The sequence below is a fragment of the Triturus cristatus genome, chromosome 4_1 (genome assembly GCF_964204655.1).
Source record: "Triturus cristatus chromosome 4_1, aTriCri1.1, whole genome shotgun sequence".
NCBI classification, from domain to species: Eukaryota; Metazoa; Chordata; class Amphibia; order Caudata; family Salamandridae; genus Triturus; species Triturus cristatus.
This window is the reverse complement of record NC_140585.1, coordinates 312,450,167-312,471,178: the sequence shown is the minus strand read 5'-3', so window position 1 is coordinate 312,471,178 and position 21,012 is coordinate 312,450,167. Positions and strand designations below refer to the sequence as shown.

General features: G+C 39.8%; 1 protein-coding gene across 2 annotated transcripts in view; it reads left to right on the top strand.

Moving 5' to 3' along the window:
- The first annotated feature begins 1,297 nt into the window (after positions 1–1,297).
- ADIPOR2 (adiponectin receptor 2) overlaps positions 1,298–21,012 on the top strand; it is a 542,630-nt gene continuing 522,915 nt past the window's right edge. Inside the window, exons 1-2 of one of the 2 annotated variants that reach the window (XM_085652225.1) lie at positions 1,298–1,657; positions 15,882–20,777. In XM_085652225.1, the coding sequence (XP_085508351.1) occupies positions 17,899–20,520 (2,622 nt within the window). In that variant the 5' untranslated portion in view covers positions 1,298–1,657; positions 15,882–17,898 and the 3' untranslated portion in view covers positions 20,521–20,777. Of the gene's footprint in view, positions 1,658–15,881; positions 20,778–21,012 lie in introns of those variants that run through there. The other variant, XM_085652231.1, reaches the window with a different exon arrangement.

Here is a 21,012-nt window from a genome sequence, read left to right as displayed (position 1 = left end):
CTCAACCTTGACTTAAATTCCCATCCTCTATATGGGACTTACACATTGTTTGTCAGCCGCCATCATTCTCCCTTTGAACTTTTGGAGTCTCTTTCGTTATGAGAACTATCGTCCAGAGTCCATTTCGTATTAACCATTATTTGGCTCAAAGATGGGGGAGAAGAGCTTGATCATCATACTCATTATCTTTGGGTCTTTCTTCGGATTGTTTCATGCCCAGGTGCAGTCTCGGATTGGTTTCTAAAGTTTCTTCAGACTTTCATTTTCACAAGACATTATCGTGCTTGCCTTTTTCAAGATCCTTCCTGTTTTGAGAAAATCGCCTTCATACCCTTGATATCAATAAAGCAGTATCAATCTATCTATATTGCACAGCTGAAGTCAATTGATAACTAGAGTCAAACTGCCTTTTAGCAGCAAAGCCAGGTTCAGGCATGACAGTGACTCCCTTTAGGTGCCTGAGAGAGACCCTCACCAAGATAAAAAACACATAATATTTAAAATATTATGGACGTTACCAGAAGGAAGATTTCTCACGCTCTGGATGTTAGCGACCGTCTTCACAACTGTCAAATTGTCTTAGTAAGGAGCATATGGAACCGCCTGCGCCCAAGTGGAGAATCTGGAGGCGTTCTATAGTGTCATGGTGGGAAAAAGACCAACACATGAACCACATCACATATTTGCATCCTGTGTGCAATGCTGAGTTTGGCTCAGTCAATCAGGACACTTAGACAGATGACTTGTACTATGGTTTGCGTACATTCTCGGTTCAGAGGTGATGGGCATGTTGGGTAATGTTGAGTAATGCGTATGTTGGGTAATAATAGTAGGACACGTGTATAGCCTTGTGGCCCACCATACCCCGCTGGTTCGTGCCCAGAACTCGAAGGCGGGTGCAGTGACTGTTAAACCCTGTTAATGCCCTAGGCAGAGGGCACTTTATCTCTTACCTAGACAGAGGGCAGTATATCTGTGTAATCTGCTGCTGGAGCCAAAAATACAATATGTCGTGGTTGGAAAACATGACAGAATGGGGCGGAGTGATGGTTGGGAAGGGCAGACCTTAAAACTGGCAGATTTGCATTTTTTTCCAGAATGTGAGTACTCATGAACATGCACCCGAATCTTAAGGTACATACACATCGCACTACAGCCAATAGCAGATTGATCTTCCCTACCCAATGGAGACCAGTGCTGTTTCCACCCTCGTGCCTGCGTGCGCAACTTTTCTCCCTGAGTGACTGCACCGGGAGGCCATGGGAACTTGTTTTCCAAGCCGCCGCCTGGACTTGTTACATTAGCAGACAATTTTTCTCGCGGCATGGGAGGGGTGGGTGCCGCGCAAACAAATCCCTAGTGACGGGCGACGCGTCCGAGGTGTGCTGGGACAACAGTCCTGCCTGCTGCAACGCTGCACTGCCCACGCACACCTGAGTCCAAACGCGCGGCAACAGCCGTCACGCCTGGCTGCACCGAGCTGACGTAATGCGACGGGCGAGCGCAGGGGAGACGCAGTAAAAGTCACCGCTGTGCATGGAAAGCTTGCCTCATCTGACCTCCAGGGACTTTTTTAGGACTTTTTTTCCCCGCCACCTGTCTAGGATTCAAGGTGAAGGAAAAGTTATCAATAACGCGGTCCCGTGGTCGTACTTTGGTGAGTAACCTTGACTGATAGGTTAGAATCGTTAAGGGGTCGAAGGGGCATTCAAAAAGTATGGGAACTTTGACCCTGAGTGCATTGAGGGAAGTGAGTGAGCGTAGGGAGGTGTGAACGGCGCGCCTAAAAATAACAAAATATTCTGTAACTATGGTGTTGGTCTTTTACCCTCACATAACTGCATATAAAATAGCACACATTTTAAATGAAAAATTAAAGGTTAAGTTAAACTAATCGGTGAGAAATTTACTATTTTATGTTATAAAAGGGTGGTTAATGTGATCATGTGTTTTTAGTGCTACGAGGTCTTAGCCTGCGACAGAAAGCACTGTGAATATGTTAGTCCTTATGATAAAATTACCTTACACAAAGTAAAAGCCTGGCACAAAATAAGCAAAAAGATATAGGCAGCGCTTAATTTGTAAATGAATAAGTGCCAGGGCCCTAGTCAGGAGGACACAGCAAGTTGCACCACAGATCGCCCCTGCCAGTGACAATACTAACTGTCACGCTCTTACAAGTGGGACAGTCCATATTATTCCAGACCCCCAAAGCTAACAGAATGGCTTGTGTGGCAGGTGTTAGTCATTGCTATGGCATATTGAATTGATAAACAGGGGTTTTTGTGGTCATAGCTAAATTTGCACAGACAGCGGCACCATGTGGCAGAATGTAATAAGCGCCGGTGCTGACAATTAAGTGCTGGTGCCGAGCATCCAAAACCACTTGCTCAAATTAATCCCTAGATATAGGGTTAAGAGTAAAAAAAGTGCTTCCAAAATACATATTTTACTTAAACTGTACCTAGTGCAAACATGTTTATAAGTGTTCATTAAACCCAGGCGCCCCACAGCTCAGAAGGTAAACACCCTGACAATACCTCTCAAAAGAAAACATCTTTGCCATCATGAAGCTTCAAGTGACTCCATCAATTAAAACCAATATTGGCTTTCAAGTAGCCTATACATCTCCTGATTAATAAATTGGGCAGCAGGCCCTCTGCAAAGAAGGCTTGTTTTTCTTGTTTAGTGCTCTGTCCCGCCCTCGACTTCCCAGTACAGAAGAGTCCCTCCCTTTCTTTTCAGCTGAGGCATCTCAACTGTTGGAATTAATCATCCTGGGATAATTGTCTCTTAACAAAAAGTAAGGTAGCTCGTTTTGTTAAATTAAAAAAGTATGGCATGTCATACCTACAGATCCTGCTTATATTAACCTTTGGAGTCAGGGCCGGTGCGATCAGTGCGACCACACCGGGCGTTGACTTGGGGTGGGGGCGTCATTTTTGAAAATGTGTATTATAATTTTAAAAGCACCTGCTGATTGTTCCTGTCCTCCAGCCACTTTCAGACATCAAATAAAATGTCAAGAGAAGTCCCGTGATTAATCGTCTACCTGGAAAGAGACCGGAGGTTTGTCTAGTGGAAGCTTTGGCTCATCCTAAGGTAGCATAGAGGGTTAAAATGCCTGCTGCTATGCACATGTACCATGCAGATAACAAAGTGCATATAATGTAAATAGGTCAGTGGGTTACTGATTCTGTAAGAGAGCTCCTTTTGTTACTTGTAGTTTATAAGTCAAAATCGTAATATAGAACATTGAACTATTAGCTGTCATCCTAGAGCTGCATGCAAACTGCAAGCTATATGTTAGACCTATATGTTTTTTTTGCCCAGTCTTTTATTATTATCTTAATCTTGTGAAAAGGCTGCATTTGGGTAGAAAACAATTCTTATTATGAAAGAGAACCCCCCTAACAATGATGTTATGTTTTAAATTCTGAATTTGTGTTTTTCCTGAAAAAGAACTTAAACTATATTGCCTAACAGTATCGATGACATGTCACTCCTACACTACACCTTGTAGTACTTTCTGACATAATATTTCCTATACACTGATTTACACACATATGATTGTCTCTGTGCAATGTGTGTGTGGTGTAAAGTGCTCTGACACCTTAGACTGGTATGAGTGGTGCTATAAAACTAAATGAATCTGAGAGACAGTGGTTATGAAGACTTGCGGGGTACTGTTAAAGGGTGCCAGTGAGGGAATCCGTGGCAGAGATGGTCATTGGGGGGGCGCCAACAGACATTGCCGCACAGGGCGCCACCGGCGCTAAAGCTGGTCCTGTTTGGAGTTTTTTCAAGAAGGAAGAACTGTCAGATAAGAGGAATTATTTTGGAAAAACTATCGCACCGGGTCCAGTGCTGATTAACGTTAAGAAAGCGCGCAAGCTCTAGACAACCAACCACATGATATACATTATGACAAACAACTTTTGAAAAAATATTATTAATTTTATTGATCTTTTTTAGTATTTTTATATATAGTTATCAGGGTATATAAAAGATCGATTCAATTTATACATGATTTACTTCTAGATACATTTCAACATATATTGCACAAATCAAACCTCATTTTAATATGAGGTAAACAATTAGACATATTATATTTACCACATTTTATGTTGTTAAAGCACCATTCACAATACAATTGAGATCATATATAAAAAACCAGTGGTTGTGATTAAAACAATACCACCCAGTACAATCAAAATCATATATAGAGAACACTGGTAGTGATTTGAGGAATACCACCAACGCGTTTCGGCAAATGCCTTCTTCAGGATTTTCTTTACCAGTGAATGCTAAAAAATAAATAAAAATAAAAAATATATATATATACAAAAAAGACAGTTGTCGTCTAGAGATTTGTCGCGCTGATTTAATATACTTTAGATATACATCTATTAAATCATTGACTGATATTTCTGAAAAAAGGTCTGAGAAAAGTGACACCGATCAACACTGTGAATTACTCACAAAGAGATGAAAAGTAATGCATTCTCATGCACAGAGAAGATTTATTTTAAGTATTCCAATCCAAAATCTATTACTGAAACTATTATAATAGAGACAGAGGAACCGAAGTTTAATAGAACTTATAAAAGTCATACAAATCTTACCCTCCATTTAGTCTTTATGGTTTGTATGACTTACTTTAACCTATATCTTTTTAATTCTGCTGTATAAAAATCGATCCCTTAAGTTTGTTATTTTAATGATTTTGTCAATAACATCACTTTTTCCATTTGTTAGATATTGGATTAAGAACTAACTGCTCTATTCAGTACAAAATTTTTTTTTTTACAAAAAAACACGAAGAGCTTCTCCATTATTTACAAGCTTTTTCACTACTAACCAGCATATTGCTAATTACATGTTTTTACATGTCCCCTTAGTCTAATTTACCAAGTACCTTTGTTTTAACGGAGACGTTTCTTCTACATAGGCAATGTTATTCCAGATGCACAGATAAATTCGATTCGATAAGAGGAATTATACGGATAGCCATAAATTAGCCATGCCACCATATCACCAAGGATGCAATACTACTGTTCCAAGTTTTCACTGAAAAACTTTGCATTCTGGGGCTGTAGTCTCGGTTCCCATCAGTTGACCCAAATGAAATTACATTTGCATTCTGGGGGCTGTAGTCTCGGTTCCCATTGGTTGACACAAGTGAAATTACAAACCTGAAAATAATGATAAATACAAACAGTGATTTATAATGGCTCGGAGAAATGTGGCTTTGGTGACATGGAGGTATTCTTGTAATCTTAGACAGCGAGCATCTCCTAAAGCAGGGGTCCTAACATTTTTCATTGATGTGATTCCCCTTTTCTTTTAGTATGTTTTGGTCAATAGTTTTGTTATACTGCTGCCCCCTTTTCAGCATTAAAGATTTGTCTATGTCCAGGGCAACTGGAAGTGTGCAATTTTGCAGCCATGCTGTTTTCACATAATTAGCTCACCACATTATATACCACCTGCTGTAAAACTTTCAGATTTTATCAAAAGTTATTCAAAATAGTACCCATATGAAGGACAACACAGCTTGATATGCTTTGCAAAGGTTAACTGTTCACATGTGTTAGAAATAGTATCACTCATTAATAGTACAGAAAGTATGCTAATTTAACATATGTAGTAGCCTATATATCTTTAAATTAAACAAACTTTGATGATGTCATCAGTGATGTCATTTGAGATGTCATCAGCGACATCACTGACCATGTCATGAGTGATATAAGATGTGAAGTCATAAGCAGTGCATTGCGGGGTGTAAGTTGTAGTTAGCTGAGGTAACTATAACTGCTGAATTTCAATGGTTTTGTGCATGTAAAATCTGAGCCGAACTATAACATCCCTTTAACCTTTGTTTTTTTCAGTCAATTTCTAAAGTTTATTTTAATTCTTTTTCCTAACTATAACGTCCCTGTAACCTTTGCTTTTTGCAGTGGATTTCTATGGTCTTTTACATTTCATTTCCTAACTACAATGTCCCTATAAACTTTGCTTTTTTTAGTGAATTTGTAGGTTTTGTTTTAGAATACATTGTACTACAATTTTACCTACAAGTTTCATTTAGTAATACAGGGTTTTTATAACTATAAAATTCATTTTATTCTTAAAATTATTGATATTATACATTTTAAAAGTAAAATATCACAATTCATGGCGAAGTAATTTATGTAATGTCTTTGTTAATGCAATAAAACAAGTAAATCTTTCCTTTTTAAAATTATTTTATGAATCTGCGGATCTATCTCGATTCCGGAAAAATGGCGCCACTGTTGATACTGTTTGGTTTCAAATTCCTCCGACTTTATCGGAATAGGTCAGCAAATTCGATTTTGTGAATCCGCCAAAAACAGTAACTATGCAAATAGATATATAGGTGCTTCAGATTTTAATAATGATATCACAGAAAACATATTTATATGTAGATATGTGGGAGCCTATCTGTGTTTTTAAACACAGTTATTAATTTGCATGATTTCGGTGCTCTGCAAAGCTATCAAGTGCATCCGCAAATCCGCTCGATAACTGAGACACACTCAGACCAAAACTTCTAATTGGCTACTCTAGGATCCCACCCTCTACCCCATCCATCTACATGGTAAACCACACCCTAAATCTCTAATTGGGATTTTACCTCTGCAGAGGTAGTATTGAGAGCAGTGCTGCTGTCTGTTTTCTTTGTATCTCAGCACAATTATGTCAGTTTCTGCAGCTATGTGTAAAGAAGAGCCAGCGCAGGCTGAAGCTATTTCAGCAAACACAACAAGATGATGGACGGAGTGCTGAAACATTTCAACAACTCACCTCCAGTCAAGTGATCTGGGTTTAATCTATCGTTCTTTTGCTCACTATGCCACCTCAGTTTGGACCCAGCCATATGCAAATCAATTTTGACCCTGCTCCTCATGAGCAGAGTCCAGCCCAAACTGCCAGGCCAGGTCCTCCCTGGACCGTAAACAAGCATCCTGGGACCGGTTTCGGGGCATCACCCCTCATCAGCCAGGCTAGCTTGAATCCAGTGGTACAGCGAGCAAGGGACCCATGTTTGGGCATTTCTGACCTGGACCAAAGAAAAAGAGTGATGTGTGGAAGTTTTTCACCATTCCATCCAGTAAAAAGAGTGTGGTGGCAAAATTAGTGCAATGCAAATCTGCACAAAAACCTTATCAAGAGGTACTGTGAAGAAGTATTCCCACAGGAAAAATTCCATGAGGAACTATTTGAAAACCATCCACGAAAAATCATACAATCTCTTGATGCAACAGAAGGTAGGTGGAGGACCACAATCATCATCTGCAGGAACCTTGGGGGAAAACCTTCAAGTCTTGAATAAATAAGAATACCAGCTCACTGCGAACAGTCATCAAGCATGGTAACTTACTGTGCAAATTGCCAGATGCACGTCGCTTTGAAAAAACATCTGTGGCAGTATACCTAGATGCAGTGCGAAATCATCATTGTTAATTTCTTTTTTGCTCCCTGTTTCACCGTTATGTTTTTGAGAGACTGAAGCCACTTGCTTCTTCCCAGTTGCCTTCCTTTATCCCTTTTACAGCCTGCTTTTTTACCCAAAAAACAAATACCCAAAAACATATCAAATCGATCCAAAAAACAACGGTTCTTTTCAGAACCACTCCATATGGTCAAACAAAGATCTAACTATGTGTTTTATGTTTTAGTGCAATTGTGTGTGTAAGTGTTTGTTAGTTTTTCTATGTGTATATACACCCCGTATAAGTGAAATTTAAATAGTACATGTGACTAGTTTAATATTTAGGAGAATAATCCTATAAAATATTAATGAAGACATTAGCATATGTTTTGCAATGTCATCTAGAATATTAAAATGGAAGTGGGTGTGCAAGTGAATATGTCAGTGGCTGCATCAGTGTGTGAGTGGGTATGTCAGTAGCTGTATCAGTGTGTGAGTAGGGGTGTGAGTGCCTGCATTGGTGTATGGCTAGGTGTGTGAGTGGCTTTATCAGTATGTGAGTGGGTGCGTGACTGGCTGTATCAGTATTCGACTGGACGTATTGGTGTGTAGCTGGGTGTGTAAGTGGCAGTATTGGTGTTTGTCTGGGTGTATGAGTGACTGTATCAGTGTATGGCTCAGCTTGCCAGTGGCTGTATCAGCATGTGAGGGGCTGTATGAGTGTATGACCCTGTGTCAGTAGGTGTTTGCATGTGTAAATGGGTGTGTGACGTATGGAAGTTTTTCACCATTCCTTCTGGTGAAAAGAAATTGTTGGCAAAATTTATGCAATGTAACATCTGCACAAAAACCTTTTCAGGAGGTACTGGGAACAGTTCAAGGAAACATTTTAAAAAAACATTCTTGAAAGGACATGCAGTTGCTTGATACATACCATCATCTCATGCGGGAGAATGCAAGTGCAGGAGGAGCGCACTCATCATCAGCAGAAGCCTTAGGAGAAGCATCAACACTGCAACAAATTAGCGTACCAACTTTCTGCAGCAAATTAAGTGACATGGTAACACACTGTGCGAAATGCCAGATTCCCGTGTTTATAACCCATAAGATCAAATGGGCAATAAACATTTTTTTTAACTTTACAAATAAATTTTAGTAATACATTACAATACAATTTAAACCAGACAATTAACAAATAAACAAAACAAGCGTATTTAGCTATTTACAAATACAATAAAACACCCAAACCGCAACTTTTTACTGACTACACTAACACCCTAGTGATACATTTTATAGCATGCCATTGTGGCACGAGTAAGTATTTGTATCATTCTCATGGTGAGCTTAACTGTATCTTGAGAAACTTAGGAGCATCACATTGTTTTTAAAGCTCAGTTCTGCAGAGTGTCCATGTGATGACTTACATGAGTTTTTAAGAAAAGCGAACTCTAACATTTGTATGATCAAATTGAAGAAATTAGGAGAAACAGATGCAACCTAGAAAAAAGTAGAGAAATGTTTGGAAACATTTCACTATTCCCTGGGCGACAAAAACATTAGTGCTAAGTTTGCCAGTACACTATCTGTGGCAAGCAATTATCAAGAGAGTGGTAGGAAGTATTTCCATGGGACCAATTCCATTTGAAAGCATCTTAAAACCATCCATAAAAACACACAAAATTGCTTGATGCGGGACAAGGCAATTGGAGAAAGAGCACAATCATCATATGCAGGAGCCTTGGGGGAATCATTGCCATTAGCTGTTATAACTGTTCCAACTGTCTGCAAGAAGTTATCTGAGATTGTCACTCACTGTGGCAAATGCCAGATGCCCACGGCTCTAAAGATGTTGACTGTGGCTGCATACCTGGATAAGTGCAGAATGACCGTTTTAAATTTTTTCTTTTTGCTCCCCATTCAACCTTCATGTTTTTAACAGACTGAAACCAGTTTCATCTTCCCAGTTGCCTTCCATTACCCATTTTAATACCTTGTATATTTTGTTCCTACAAAAAATTTGAAAAAAATAAAATAAAACTGTTTGTGCTGTCGGCCCTTGGTCAGCGTGTGCCGGCGACACTTCCTCTTCTTGTGTTTTGCCCTTCTCTGGAACATAGCCCAAGTATTCGTGTACTTCACTGCTTTCACTTTTGGAGCTACTTTGTTTAGGTCTTGCCTAGACAATGCATGCACTGTCTCTTCGAGACATGTTGTTTATACTCTATGGGCTTACAGCCCGTCCATTGCTTTTTTACTTAAATGTCCCTCCTGTTTGTGTGTTGTTCCCTCCTACAGAGCATGGTCAAATGACTTGTAGTCTTACACTTTTTGCTTGAAGGTTTGTTTTTGGGTACTATTTTTTTTGTTTTGCTTTCTGCAAATATTTCTGGAAGCTAGACTTTATTAGTGTGTCATCGGTAAAGCTTAAAAAGTTCTTGTTTATTTGCTTTTGGTCTACAACTGCAAGGCTTGTTCGTGTGTCATTGGCAAAGCTTTAAAATCTCTTGTTAATTCATTTGCTTTGTAAGTGTTTTGTCCGTAAAGTTTTAAACCCTCAGACATGTGTTGCTTTTTTATTATTATTTATTTCCTTTCTTTCTGTAAGGCAGCGCGTCTTCTTTGTTAAGCTATTTCTACAAGGCTATGTGTGTCGTCTTTTAAAAGCTTTATAACATCTTGCATTATCTTTGATTTATGTATTGGATTTTCGTTTATAGAGGCAGCGTGTGTCAGCTTTCTAAAGCTATTTCTTGGCTTTCTGTCTGTAAGGTGGCATGTGTCGCCATTTTATTTAATCTTTATAACATCTTTTATTTTACTTGACTGATTGTGGTTTGTTTATAGAGGCAGTGTGTGTAGCCTTTTGTAAGCTCTGAAACAACGTCGATTGTTGTTATTTTTTATTTCTTAGCTTTCTGACTGTAAGGCAGTGTGTTTTGCATTTTTTTTAAAACACATTTTATTGAATTTCCATGGTACAGTCCGGGCCGTGGCCCTACATATGCATTTCGGGAATAAAATGACTTGAAAGTACCAGAGCATGTATATATTTGTAACTTCTGTAGAATCTGCATGTAAAACAACAAAAACATAGCGCAGAAAGTTCCAGTTCCCATACATCTTTGGAGATCTAACTGAGTCCAAGTACAGACGGTGATGTAGTGTGGTGTATGTTGTTAGGTGGCCAGAGGTATGCGGGGACAATCTCTCTGTCAGGGGTGTGAGGTGTTTTGCATGTTTAAAGCTTCCAAACAACTTGCATTATAATAAAAGTTATTTTAGTATTTTCGTTTATACTGCAGTGTGTGTTGCCTTGTAAGTTTGAAAACATCGTCATTTATTTTCATATCTCTTTGCTTTATGTCTGCAAGGCAGTATGTGTTTGCTTTTCAAAGCTAAAAAACAACTTGCTCACCCAACATGAACTTTTTAAAAAGTTTTCATTTTACTGTGGTGGAGTCCCCTTCCACCCTCTCCCATTCACTCTCTACCTCTCCCTGTACTGTTTATTCCCACCCCCTTTGTGCCTCCATGTCTGAAGCACCACAATCTAAAACATGGACAGCTTAAGCAAACAAACCTTGCCTCTTGGTCTTAGAACCGGGCCTCACAGCTATGCTCAGATTACTGCAAAAAGAATGCACAGGTTTATTGTGCTCGTTTTTTTCCATGTTGTCGTTGTTGAACCTCTTGCCATTTGTAGCTATGTTTTACTGCGTCACACAAACTCCAAAGAAGCCCTTTTCTCCTTAGTAATGGATGTTTATTATGACATCAGATGTTATCTGCTTTTATTGTGAAGACGTTTTCTGCTTCCAAGTTTATTTTCTCTAAGACTTGGCACAATTGCTTTCTTTATGTGATAGGATTTTTAGGGAAAATGTCAATTTATTCATTTTTATGCATAGGGAGGTTAGCCAGTTTCCTCAGAATCAGGGGTCTTGTTTTAGACGATTTTCAATTTGCAGGAGTTTATGTGTTTCATGCAGGACAGTGAGGGGACCTTGCACGTGAGTGTTTCTTTATTAAGCACACTTTATCACATTCATCTGTTGCATTCCATTTCCTTGGAGATAAGAACATGTGCTTCCAACGCTCTCTTCACTTGCAATGTTATGGGGGAAATTTCATTCATCTTCTTTACAGGACTTCAACGGGTTCTCCAGCTCAAAGGCCCCTGATCTGCAAATAAGGAGACCCGTGTTGCTATGTGTTTTGTTATGTGCAGAGCTGTGGCCATTGAAGCTGGGGAACCCCATTCAAGTCCCATCAGTGCCACAACGTCTTGTGGTGATTGTGGTGCAAAATAGTGTGGACATGTAAAAAAACAGAATAATCCACCCCCCCCCCCCCCCTTTAACACTGCAAGTGAAAGCAGTAGGGGAAGCACATATTCCTATCTCAAGCAAAATTGATTTTTGCATTTGAGGGCCTGTTTATTTAACTGCATTCCTCCTTGGAAAATGCTGACTTTCATTTGTTGTGTTAGATAGCTTTAAACAATAGTTGTGACTGAAAAAACACAGAATGTGCACAAGGTACAGGGGAAAATGTTACCCTACACTTATTTTAGCTTATTCATGTCCAAAAGCGACTAAGAGGCAACATATACATTCAGCTCTAAATTTACCTTTATTCCACCTCGTACAATGCTGCCTTTCATTTGTTATGTTAGACAGCTTCAAACAATATTTGCGTCTGCACCCCAACCTAAATTTTATTCCCCTCGAACTATGCTGCCTTTCATTTGTTATATTTGTGACTGTACATCACCAACAACCTAATTTTTATTTTTCACTTTACTGTACCAAACAAATGAGCTTTGAAGACACACCTTTGCTGTGCTTTTAAAAACAAATGGCATTTATTCTTAGTTCAAGCATACCTGTTATCACTTTAGGGGAACTGCTTGCCTGTAGTACACACACTCTGTCACATTCCGTTTTCATTGAAATAAGAAAATGTACTTCCCACCTCTCTTCATTTGCAATGCTACAGGGGAAAATTCATTTATCTTTTGAGAAAGGTGCATGTTAATTAATTTGTACCATTTCCATCAATTAAGATTGAATTATTTCATAATTTAAAATTAAACAGTCCTTTAAACTAAAAATGATGTATATTTACTATCCATCCCATTCACTTTGTTTAGCAACGTTAACCCTCCCCCCATAAAAAAATGCAGTGTTCACTACTTCAGAACACTTTTTCAGGCAGCTGTTGTTCATGTTGCTTCTTCCCTTCCATTTCACATTTTAATTCAAAGCTCATACCATCCCTCACGCATTAATAAATAACAAACGAATAATGGCAATTTCATAGCAATTTAGAATAAAACTTTAAACACACTGCACAACCACAGTGCTCTACAACACAGCTAAAAAAACAAAACCAATACCTCTCGCAGAGACGAGGCCTATTGTCTTTGCCACTGCTTGTTTTCTTTTTGTTGAAGCATTCCTTAAGTGTTTGCAGGTAGTCTCCCTCATGTGCTTCTCTTCCTTTCTCCTTGTCACTCTCTCTTACACGTATGCTTTTATCCCCAGTTCATGCCGGTACGTGTTGTTTTTATGCCCCCACCCACTCTCCGTGTTATTGCTTTCTCGCTACCCACCCTCCGTGTTGATGCTTTACCCCACCTGCAGTCCATGTTGTTGCTTTTATGTCTGTATTTTACTTATAAACCTTGCCTGAATACAGATTATGTGTTTAATTATCTTGTTTAGAGCACTGGGTAGACCAGTTTAGCACTGTGGGTGGCCCAGTAAGATATGGGAGCCAGGGGGCTCAATTAGAGGTTCAAGCCGTAGGACACTATATTGCCCCTTTTTGGTATCTGGGATGTGTCTGTCTGGGCAGTGTACAAAGTAGTGCATTGTGTGTAAAATATATTGGCCACAGCCAATGTACAAATACAGACCCTTGTTATGTGTCGAGGACTCCTTGCGATGTAAACTGTGCCAGTTACAGGCCCCGCGTATGAGGTGTATTATTCTAGGCAGCAGTGAGTTATTGCTGGGCCAAGGCTCCGCAGGGCAGTTGCACTGTTTCATAGGGAATTACCAGAGAGCTACCCACGGATCGCCCGTTGGAAGTAAGAGGGAACTTATTTACTGATGCCACCTCCCATCAGGAGAGAGAGCTCCCCTGTGTGGCCGGCAAAGTATACCACGTGAGAGTGTCCCGCTGTGATTTCATGTAAGGAGTGCAGGGTGCGTTCCCACAGTGTTGCTGAAAAAAATATCTCTTATGTAGGCTACAACAAAGTAAAGCACATTTAATCAATCAAGGATTTATAGGGGGCGACAAATCACCCGTGAGGGTCTCAAGGTGCTGGAGTTGCTAGCTGCTTTGTTATGATATTGTTTATTAGGACAGCCAGGTATCTATCCTTAAACGCACATCGGGAACTGATGGCACTTGATGGCTGCTGGAGCAGCAAAGAAAGAGGGAACGTAATAGGAGATGAGCGACCATTAGGGACATTATGAATTGTGATTGGTGAGAAATTGTTTTTTCTCATTTCCTTTCCTGGTGGTTGATTATGAAGGTAGTTATTTTTGGAATGTGTTTGCTGTTAAAATAAAGTGAAGAAGTGCTTACATAGAATTACGGTTAGGCAGAATTTGGTGCTCAGCAAATTTGGCATTCAACAGCTTTGCATTTAGCAATGTCAGTGTCACGCATATAAGAAAAAGTTTGGGCCTTTGCACTTACTTTTCTAAACCCATGCTACATTCCTGAATAAAAATATATAGTTGTCTGACACTTCTAAATGCTTCTCTGTTCAGCAACTTATCCCATGCTCTAATTCAGCTCCTTCCTGGGCGATGAGCCATTTCCTGTGGGAGTTGTGCATCTACAAGAGTCTGAAACATTTAATATACAAAATCAACAGCAGGATGTGCGGGGCAGCACAAAATGGGACTTTTGGAAGCTGGACTTCTGATAAGACATACGTTTGCTTTTTACAGACTATTTAGGTCGAGCCTGGGCAGCGCATGCACTGCTCTGCGAGGCATGCTGTATTGAAGTATAGACTTGAAGCTCCGCCCACTCTCCGCCCATATTTTTCATTGGCTTGTGTCACTGTCCTTAGTAAATGTTGGCTTCTGATTCTTAAATAGGCTTGTTAGTCCCTCCTTAGTACCGCCTTGTCTTAATTTGTAACCTCCCATGAGGACTGGCCCTTTTACTTCGGTTGTTACACGGTACGTCTTATTTAGTCTGTAAGCACTATTTTCTTTAATGAGTTTCTCCTACTGCAGGCACTACATGCTTTCCTGCAACATTCAGCACGCCATGTGTGCTTTCACTTTTCAAACAGCCCGGGACAATGGCGGCCGCTCCTTTGAAGTGAAATAGGTCTCGCATTTACAAGGGTTTGAGCTATTGTCATTGTAAATGACAATGCCTTTTATATATGTGTTAATTGTATCAAAACAGATAAATAAAAGGCAGTGTCATTTGCAATGCCAATAGCTTAAACTCTCGCAAATGCAAGGCCTATTGCAATGCAAACGCTTGCTTTGAAAAGTAATGTGGCAAAGTTTAGGGTATGAAATTGACCTGTGAATTCTTAAGGTCTTTGAGAGATGCCTAAAAGTGGCTGCTCAAGGTTTCAAGTGATCATGTCTTGCAGCATTATGCTGAAACTGTTTGATTCTGCACACACAGGAGCAAGCTTCCACTAGGCGAAGCAGCATTTTGACCGCTTCTTCCCTGGTAACTTGGAAACATTTGCTCTTTGTCAGGCCCATGGGCGGAATGGTTGAGCTGGGAGGGCAGAGGCTCTCTCACAGTTTGTCACATACATGACACGTGGACATGCTGAAGTGTTTTCCACAGGCCCCCCTCTGTTATGATGTTAGTGTCCAGGCAGGGAATCATAAATGACTTATTACGAAACTGACCTGTCAACATCAAGAAGTGAAAAGAGGTCCACTGAATGGCAGTAAGAACTCTGACACCTTGCGAGAATGAGAGATAACGGAAAGACAGCTTGAACAAGTAGAAAAAGAAGGATATGAAATAAAAGTGCTGGAGCAGAGTTTTCATTTAGAAAATTCAGGGGCTTTTGAAGCTCTAGTATGTCTATGCGTTTTATTAATTACTAATAAATAACAATTAATTATTTGTCTTGTGCAAGTGTGTTTAAATTAATCAATCCGTTTGTCTTAACATAAGAGAAAGTTACACGAGGGTTAGCATGTGTGTGCTGTTTCTGTTTTCTAAAAAATAACGTGCAGGTTTTCATGTTTAAACGTTGCTGTGTGCTGTTTATTTTGAGCACAAAACGCTGTCTGAATTAATGCTTTTTTATGTTGCAAAAGCTAGATAAATACATACACATAAGGGTATTAGTGGGGTTAACACTGTTTAATCACAATGCTGTAGTAACGTTTATTTTGTCTCTTTAATTAAGATGGTCTATTGTGGCCTATGGAGGCCTGTGTTAAGATGGCTGAATTTTGAAGCCTGCCCGTGATTTGTAAAATGAAAGACGTGACGAGGGAGACCCCTGCTGGAAATGGTCTTGAAGTTGACTGACCATGGTCCTTGTAAGAAAACTTTCCATGAGGACAGCAGCAGTTTTGGAGGATCTCCAAAAGAAATGGAACATCCTGGGTAGCCTTGGGAAACAAAGGAGTTTTAGAAATGAACAATGAACTGTGGTTCGGCTGCCAAAGGAAGTTGAACAAATCGGATACTTTAATAGTTTTTTTGGTTCCTGTTCCGTAGTTTTCGTCTTGTGACTTTTCCTGAGCGGAGATTTTCAGATGTAGCAATGTTACATTTCTTCCTTCTCGCTCTGCTCAGTGATTCAGTGTATATTGCAAACTTTATGTGTGTTTCCATTGTAATTTTTACTATAAAAAAAGTTAGCCTAGGGAGGGCTTTGCCACTTGCCATTTTGCCTTTGCCGCGTGAATCTGCGATGCTGAGGGACTTCGTCTTGAGAGACTTTACCGAGAGACTTGTCCTGACCCGTTCTGACACTTAGTTAGAATAGGTAACCATGAGAAATGATTCATTCTGATTGATTTACTTTGACTAATTTTAGATAAAGCAATATAATTTTAAACATGGTGTTGAATTTTCTTTCTTGTCAATTATTGGGTTTATATTTCTGATCATTATTGTATATGTTGTGTAGATTATGTTATTGATTAGGACAGTCACAAAACCAGATCTGATCGACCTGATATCGATGCAGGGTGTTTAGGTGTTTCCTTCCCACAGGTTTATTGCTGGTAGAGTATTTGAGCGTGTGTTAGTGAAATGGGCCCTAGCGTATGATGAATGCATGTGCGTGTAACTGTGTGATTACTCTATCCGTGGTAGTGGGCATATTTTAGATACCCTGATCCCTATCAATTTCCTGGTAGCAGAGATAGGATGGTTTTGATGGTTGTCTTGATCTGATAAGATTGCTTGTACATTAGCTTATTGATTATTGATTTTATTTTGTCGATATTGGTATATGTACTAATACTATATGTTGAAGTCGTCATGTTAAGTTATATGTAGTGCTTCTGGAACTTGGAAGCTGTGGTAGCAGTTCCGTAGTAGGGCAGAGGAAGGTATATGCTGCTCTCGGGAAAGACGGGATTGTAAAGAATAACGTGTGACAATTGAAGTTGCGCGTTCACATTGTCTGGGTTCGGAATCAGTGACATCGTCGTATGTTATATTAGATATTTCTGGTATATAAGGAGTGTGTATCGTAGTGAAGGTTATCTTTGAAACTCTGGTTTTAAGTCCCAGGGATCCGTAAGGATTTCCGTTAAAGCTTATCGCGGGAGGAGTAATAGGTATTCTCTGAGCTTGTTTGAGGAACTGGGCGAAGTTGCTTAGTTAATGTATGTTATAATTCTGTAGTGGGACAGATTGTGCGCTGTTCTCGGGAAGCAGGATTCTGTGTGCATGTGCTATATTTTTCTTGCATGAATGTGCGTGAATGTATATACATTTATTGATTGTAAGACTCTTTGGATAAGTCCTAGAGGAAACAGTTATGAGATGTATGAAAGTTTGTTGACTCTTGAAAAATAGACTCTCTTTTACTATTCTGTGGTTAGCGAAGCAGACAATGGAGATGTTTTTATGTTGTAACTAATAGATTTTGTAGAAATCTCGACACGAAGTCTACTGAGAGATTTTGTAAAGGAGGGGTAGACGAGTGACAGTAGACAGGAGACAAGCGACTGCAGCGACTGTTGACGTCAGAAAGTCCGCGCTCTGATTGGATAGTGGATCAGAATAGGGTTCGCGCTAGGATTGGTGCGTTAGTGTGAGCCGCGCAAGGATTGGAAGAGCTGTTTAGTGACGTAGATGCTCCAGGATTGGTGCGTTGGTGTGAGTCGCGCTGCTATTGGTTGAAAAACTCGTATTGTATATTTATAATACGGAGAGAGTAGAGAGTTTTGGTAAGCGCTAAAATGTATTACCAAGAAGAGAAAAAGAAAAAAACATTCTTTGGGAAAGTTAAAAAGTGGTTTAGCAAGGATAAAGAGGTTAAAACGAGAGAGGGTGAGTTGCTACCTCCAGCGAAAACACCTGCATCCTTCATGGCTGCGAAATATGGATTACATACCTGTATATGGTTGCAGAATTGGGTTAGGTATACTAAAGAAGATGGTGTTCTAGCATTTGCAGAACATGGTTCATTTAATTTGGCCGTGTTGAGAAATTTACGGGAAAAGATGGTATGTCTGGACCCGAAGCCAAGACCTACACAGTTCGAGGCTTTAGTGGAATGGGAAGAGGAAGTTCATGAGCGAGAAAAGCAAAGATCTGGAGGGTACTACAGGAATATGTTTGGGAGGAGACATGATCGTGAAACACATCATGATCGGATGAAAAGATGGCGAGATGTTAATATGTCAGAGGGATTATATCCTATGAGAACAATTGAAGAAGGAGCAGTTGGAGTTAATGAGTATGATGATGAGGTCTTAAATTACATGATTTACAAGAGACCACCTCCATATAGACCAGAACCAGATGAGAGTACACCAGTTGTTTCTCCGATAAGAGATACAGTCTGTATTATTGAGAAAGAAAAAGTGACACCTGAATCAAGAAGTAGTAGTTCTTTCAGGGAGAGAGAGAATCGAAGTAGTGAGGAAAATGCCAGAAAATTAGCAAAAACGACAACAGAACTGACTGAGAAAATTAGGGAGTTAACGAAGAATCTGGAAGCTGTTACGGTGCCTGTAACTATAGGTCCGGTTATGCCCGTGTTTGACAAACAGAAGACAGGTGAAAATGGACTGGTGATTCCATATGTTTGGAATGATTTGACAAATTCAGTTGGTCCTTCAGGAGATTCAGAAAAAAGAACAGGGAAAAATGACCTGAGACAAACCAGACATGACACATGTAGTGAACTATTGGATGCTAGTGAACCTAGTTGTTCAGGGATGCCAATTTTAGAACCGCAAAGGAGAGTGGTTCCAGTGAGAAAAACTGCTGAAATAACAGTTGATGATTTGAATGATTGGATGAAGGTTCTTCAGAAAAAGGATAAGGATTCACAAGTTATTGATGTGGCTAGGTTACGTATAGAATTAGAAGAGCTTGTGACAGGAACAGTTCCAACAGAAATCCTGAAGAGTCATCATGATGGTGAACTAATGTTTATGTGTAAAAGTATTACCTGGAGAGCAAGACATACACATGACAGGCTGAGAACAATAGCAAATGAGCTGGGAGTTGACATTGATAAAGTAAAGGCTTTACAGAAAACTTACAGGATGGATTTTACAGAGAAGGACATAGAAAATTTGAATGCTTCTGGTAGAACAGGACAGATTAAAGAAATGGTGGCATTATTGCGAAGATGGGGTGATGTTGAAAAGTGGAAGGATAGGTGGTATAAGAAAAGAGAGGAATCTGAAGATAGAACAACTTATTCAGCATTTCCAGTGAGAGAAAAGGAGAAACCAGTGGATAATTATCCTATGAGAGAAATACCTGGAGGAGGATATGTACACGTTCCATGGACCAGACAGGATATTTTATCATTTACGAATGATTTCCCTCGATTGAGAGAAAAGCCCGTCGAGTGGTATAGGCAGGTAGATAGGTTTGTGAAATTGTCAAAAGTGCTGTGGGTTGACCTGAATAGTCTGTTTGATATAATTGTTCCAGCAGACTTGTGGACTGAGTGTAAAATAGTTGTGAGTTGGCCTACTGAGGAATATCCAAGAGACTCAAGAACAGGGGCACCAGATCCAGAAGTAATGAGAAAATATGATCAGGTGATGGTATACCTGAAGAGTAAAGTTCCTCCAAAAGAGACAGACTGGGTTAAGATAGATCGAACACAACAGGAAGCAAAAGAATCAGTTCATGCTTTTTACGAGAGGCTGATACTGGCATTTAAACAATTCAGTGGAGATGAACACCTGGGTGACAAAGATTTGAGTCATTTTGTATACAGATTTGTATATGGCCTTAGACCTGAAATTGGTGAGAGAATTCGTGAACACACAGTGGATTGGCAGAGTAAAAAAGTAGATGAGATTCTGAGACATGCAAAATACTTCAGTGATGAAATTGAAGCAAAACAAAGAAAGCTGAAAGAGAAAGCAATGTGGGCACAAGTGAAAGTTGCAGAGAGACAGGAAGCACAGTTGGTGGAACAGGCGAATAATCCAGGAAATAATGCAGGAAATAGACCCAGATATGCAGGAAAAGGAAAAGGAAGTCTTGAGGAAGCGAAGAAAAAGTTCCCTTGTCACAACTGTGGCCAACTGGGACATTGGAGATCTGAATGTCCTAATCCACCATTAGTGAGTAATGAGAGTAAACCTTTAAATCAACAGGTGCAGAACCAGAACGAAGGAAATAATCAACAACAACAACAACAACAGAAAGTTGTGAGACAGCAGAGTCAAGAGCCAAAACCGCCCTTGCCGCAGAATAGAGGGTTACAAAAGTATAATCAGGATTCAGGATTCTACAATGATGAGCAGGTAAACAAACCAAGACGTTCTAACAAAGTACAGCAGTACTTGTTAAAGAGTGAAGGGAGTGAGTCTGAGGGTGATTATTGACGGTGCCGAAGAGAGGAGGAAGAGTGCATACTTGGTGCAACTCTAGAAATAGACCAGGCCAGGACCATTTGTGGATGGGAAAATAAATGAGGAGAGTGTTACTTTTTTGGTAGACACAGGTGCGACAAGATCAACTGTCAGGTCAACAGATGTCAGAAATCTTCCTCTCTCGGATGAAGCAATCCAAGTAGTTGGTGTAGCCAATACACAAATCAGAACACGTCTTACTGAACCAGTAAGAGTACAGATAGGGAAATTTTCAGACATGCACAGATTTATTGTCTGTGACACGAGTCCAGTGAACCTGTTAGGTAGGGACTTATTGTGTAAGATGAACTGCACAATTTTTTGTACACCAGATGGAATAGCTTTTGAGACACCAGATGATGATGTTTTCTACCGAATGACTCTAGAAAATAGAGAAAGTGAGTTAATTGGTGCATTTGCTGTGTTTAATCCGGAGGATTTGCCTCAAGAGCTGAGAGACACAGT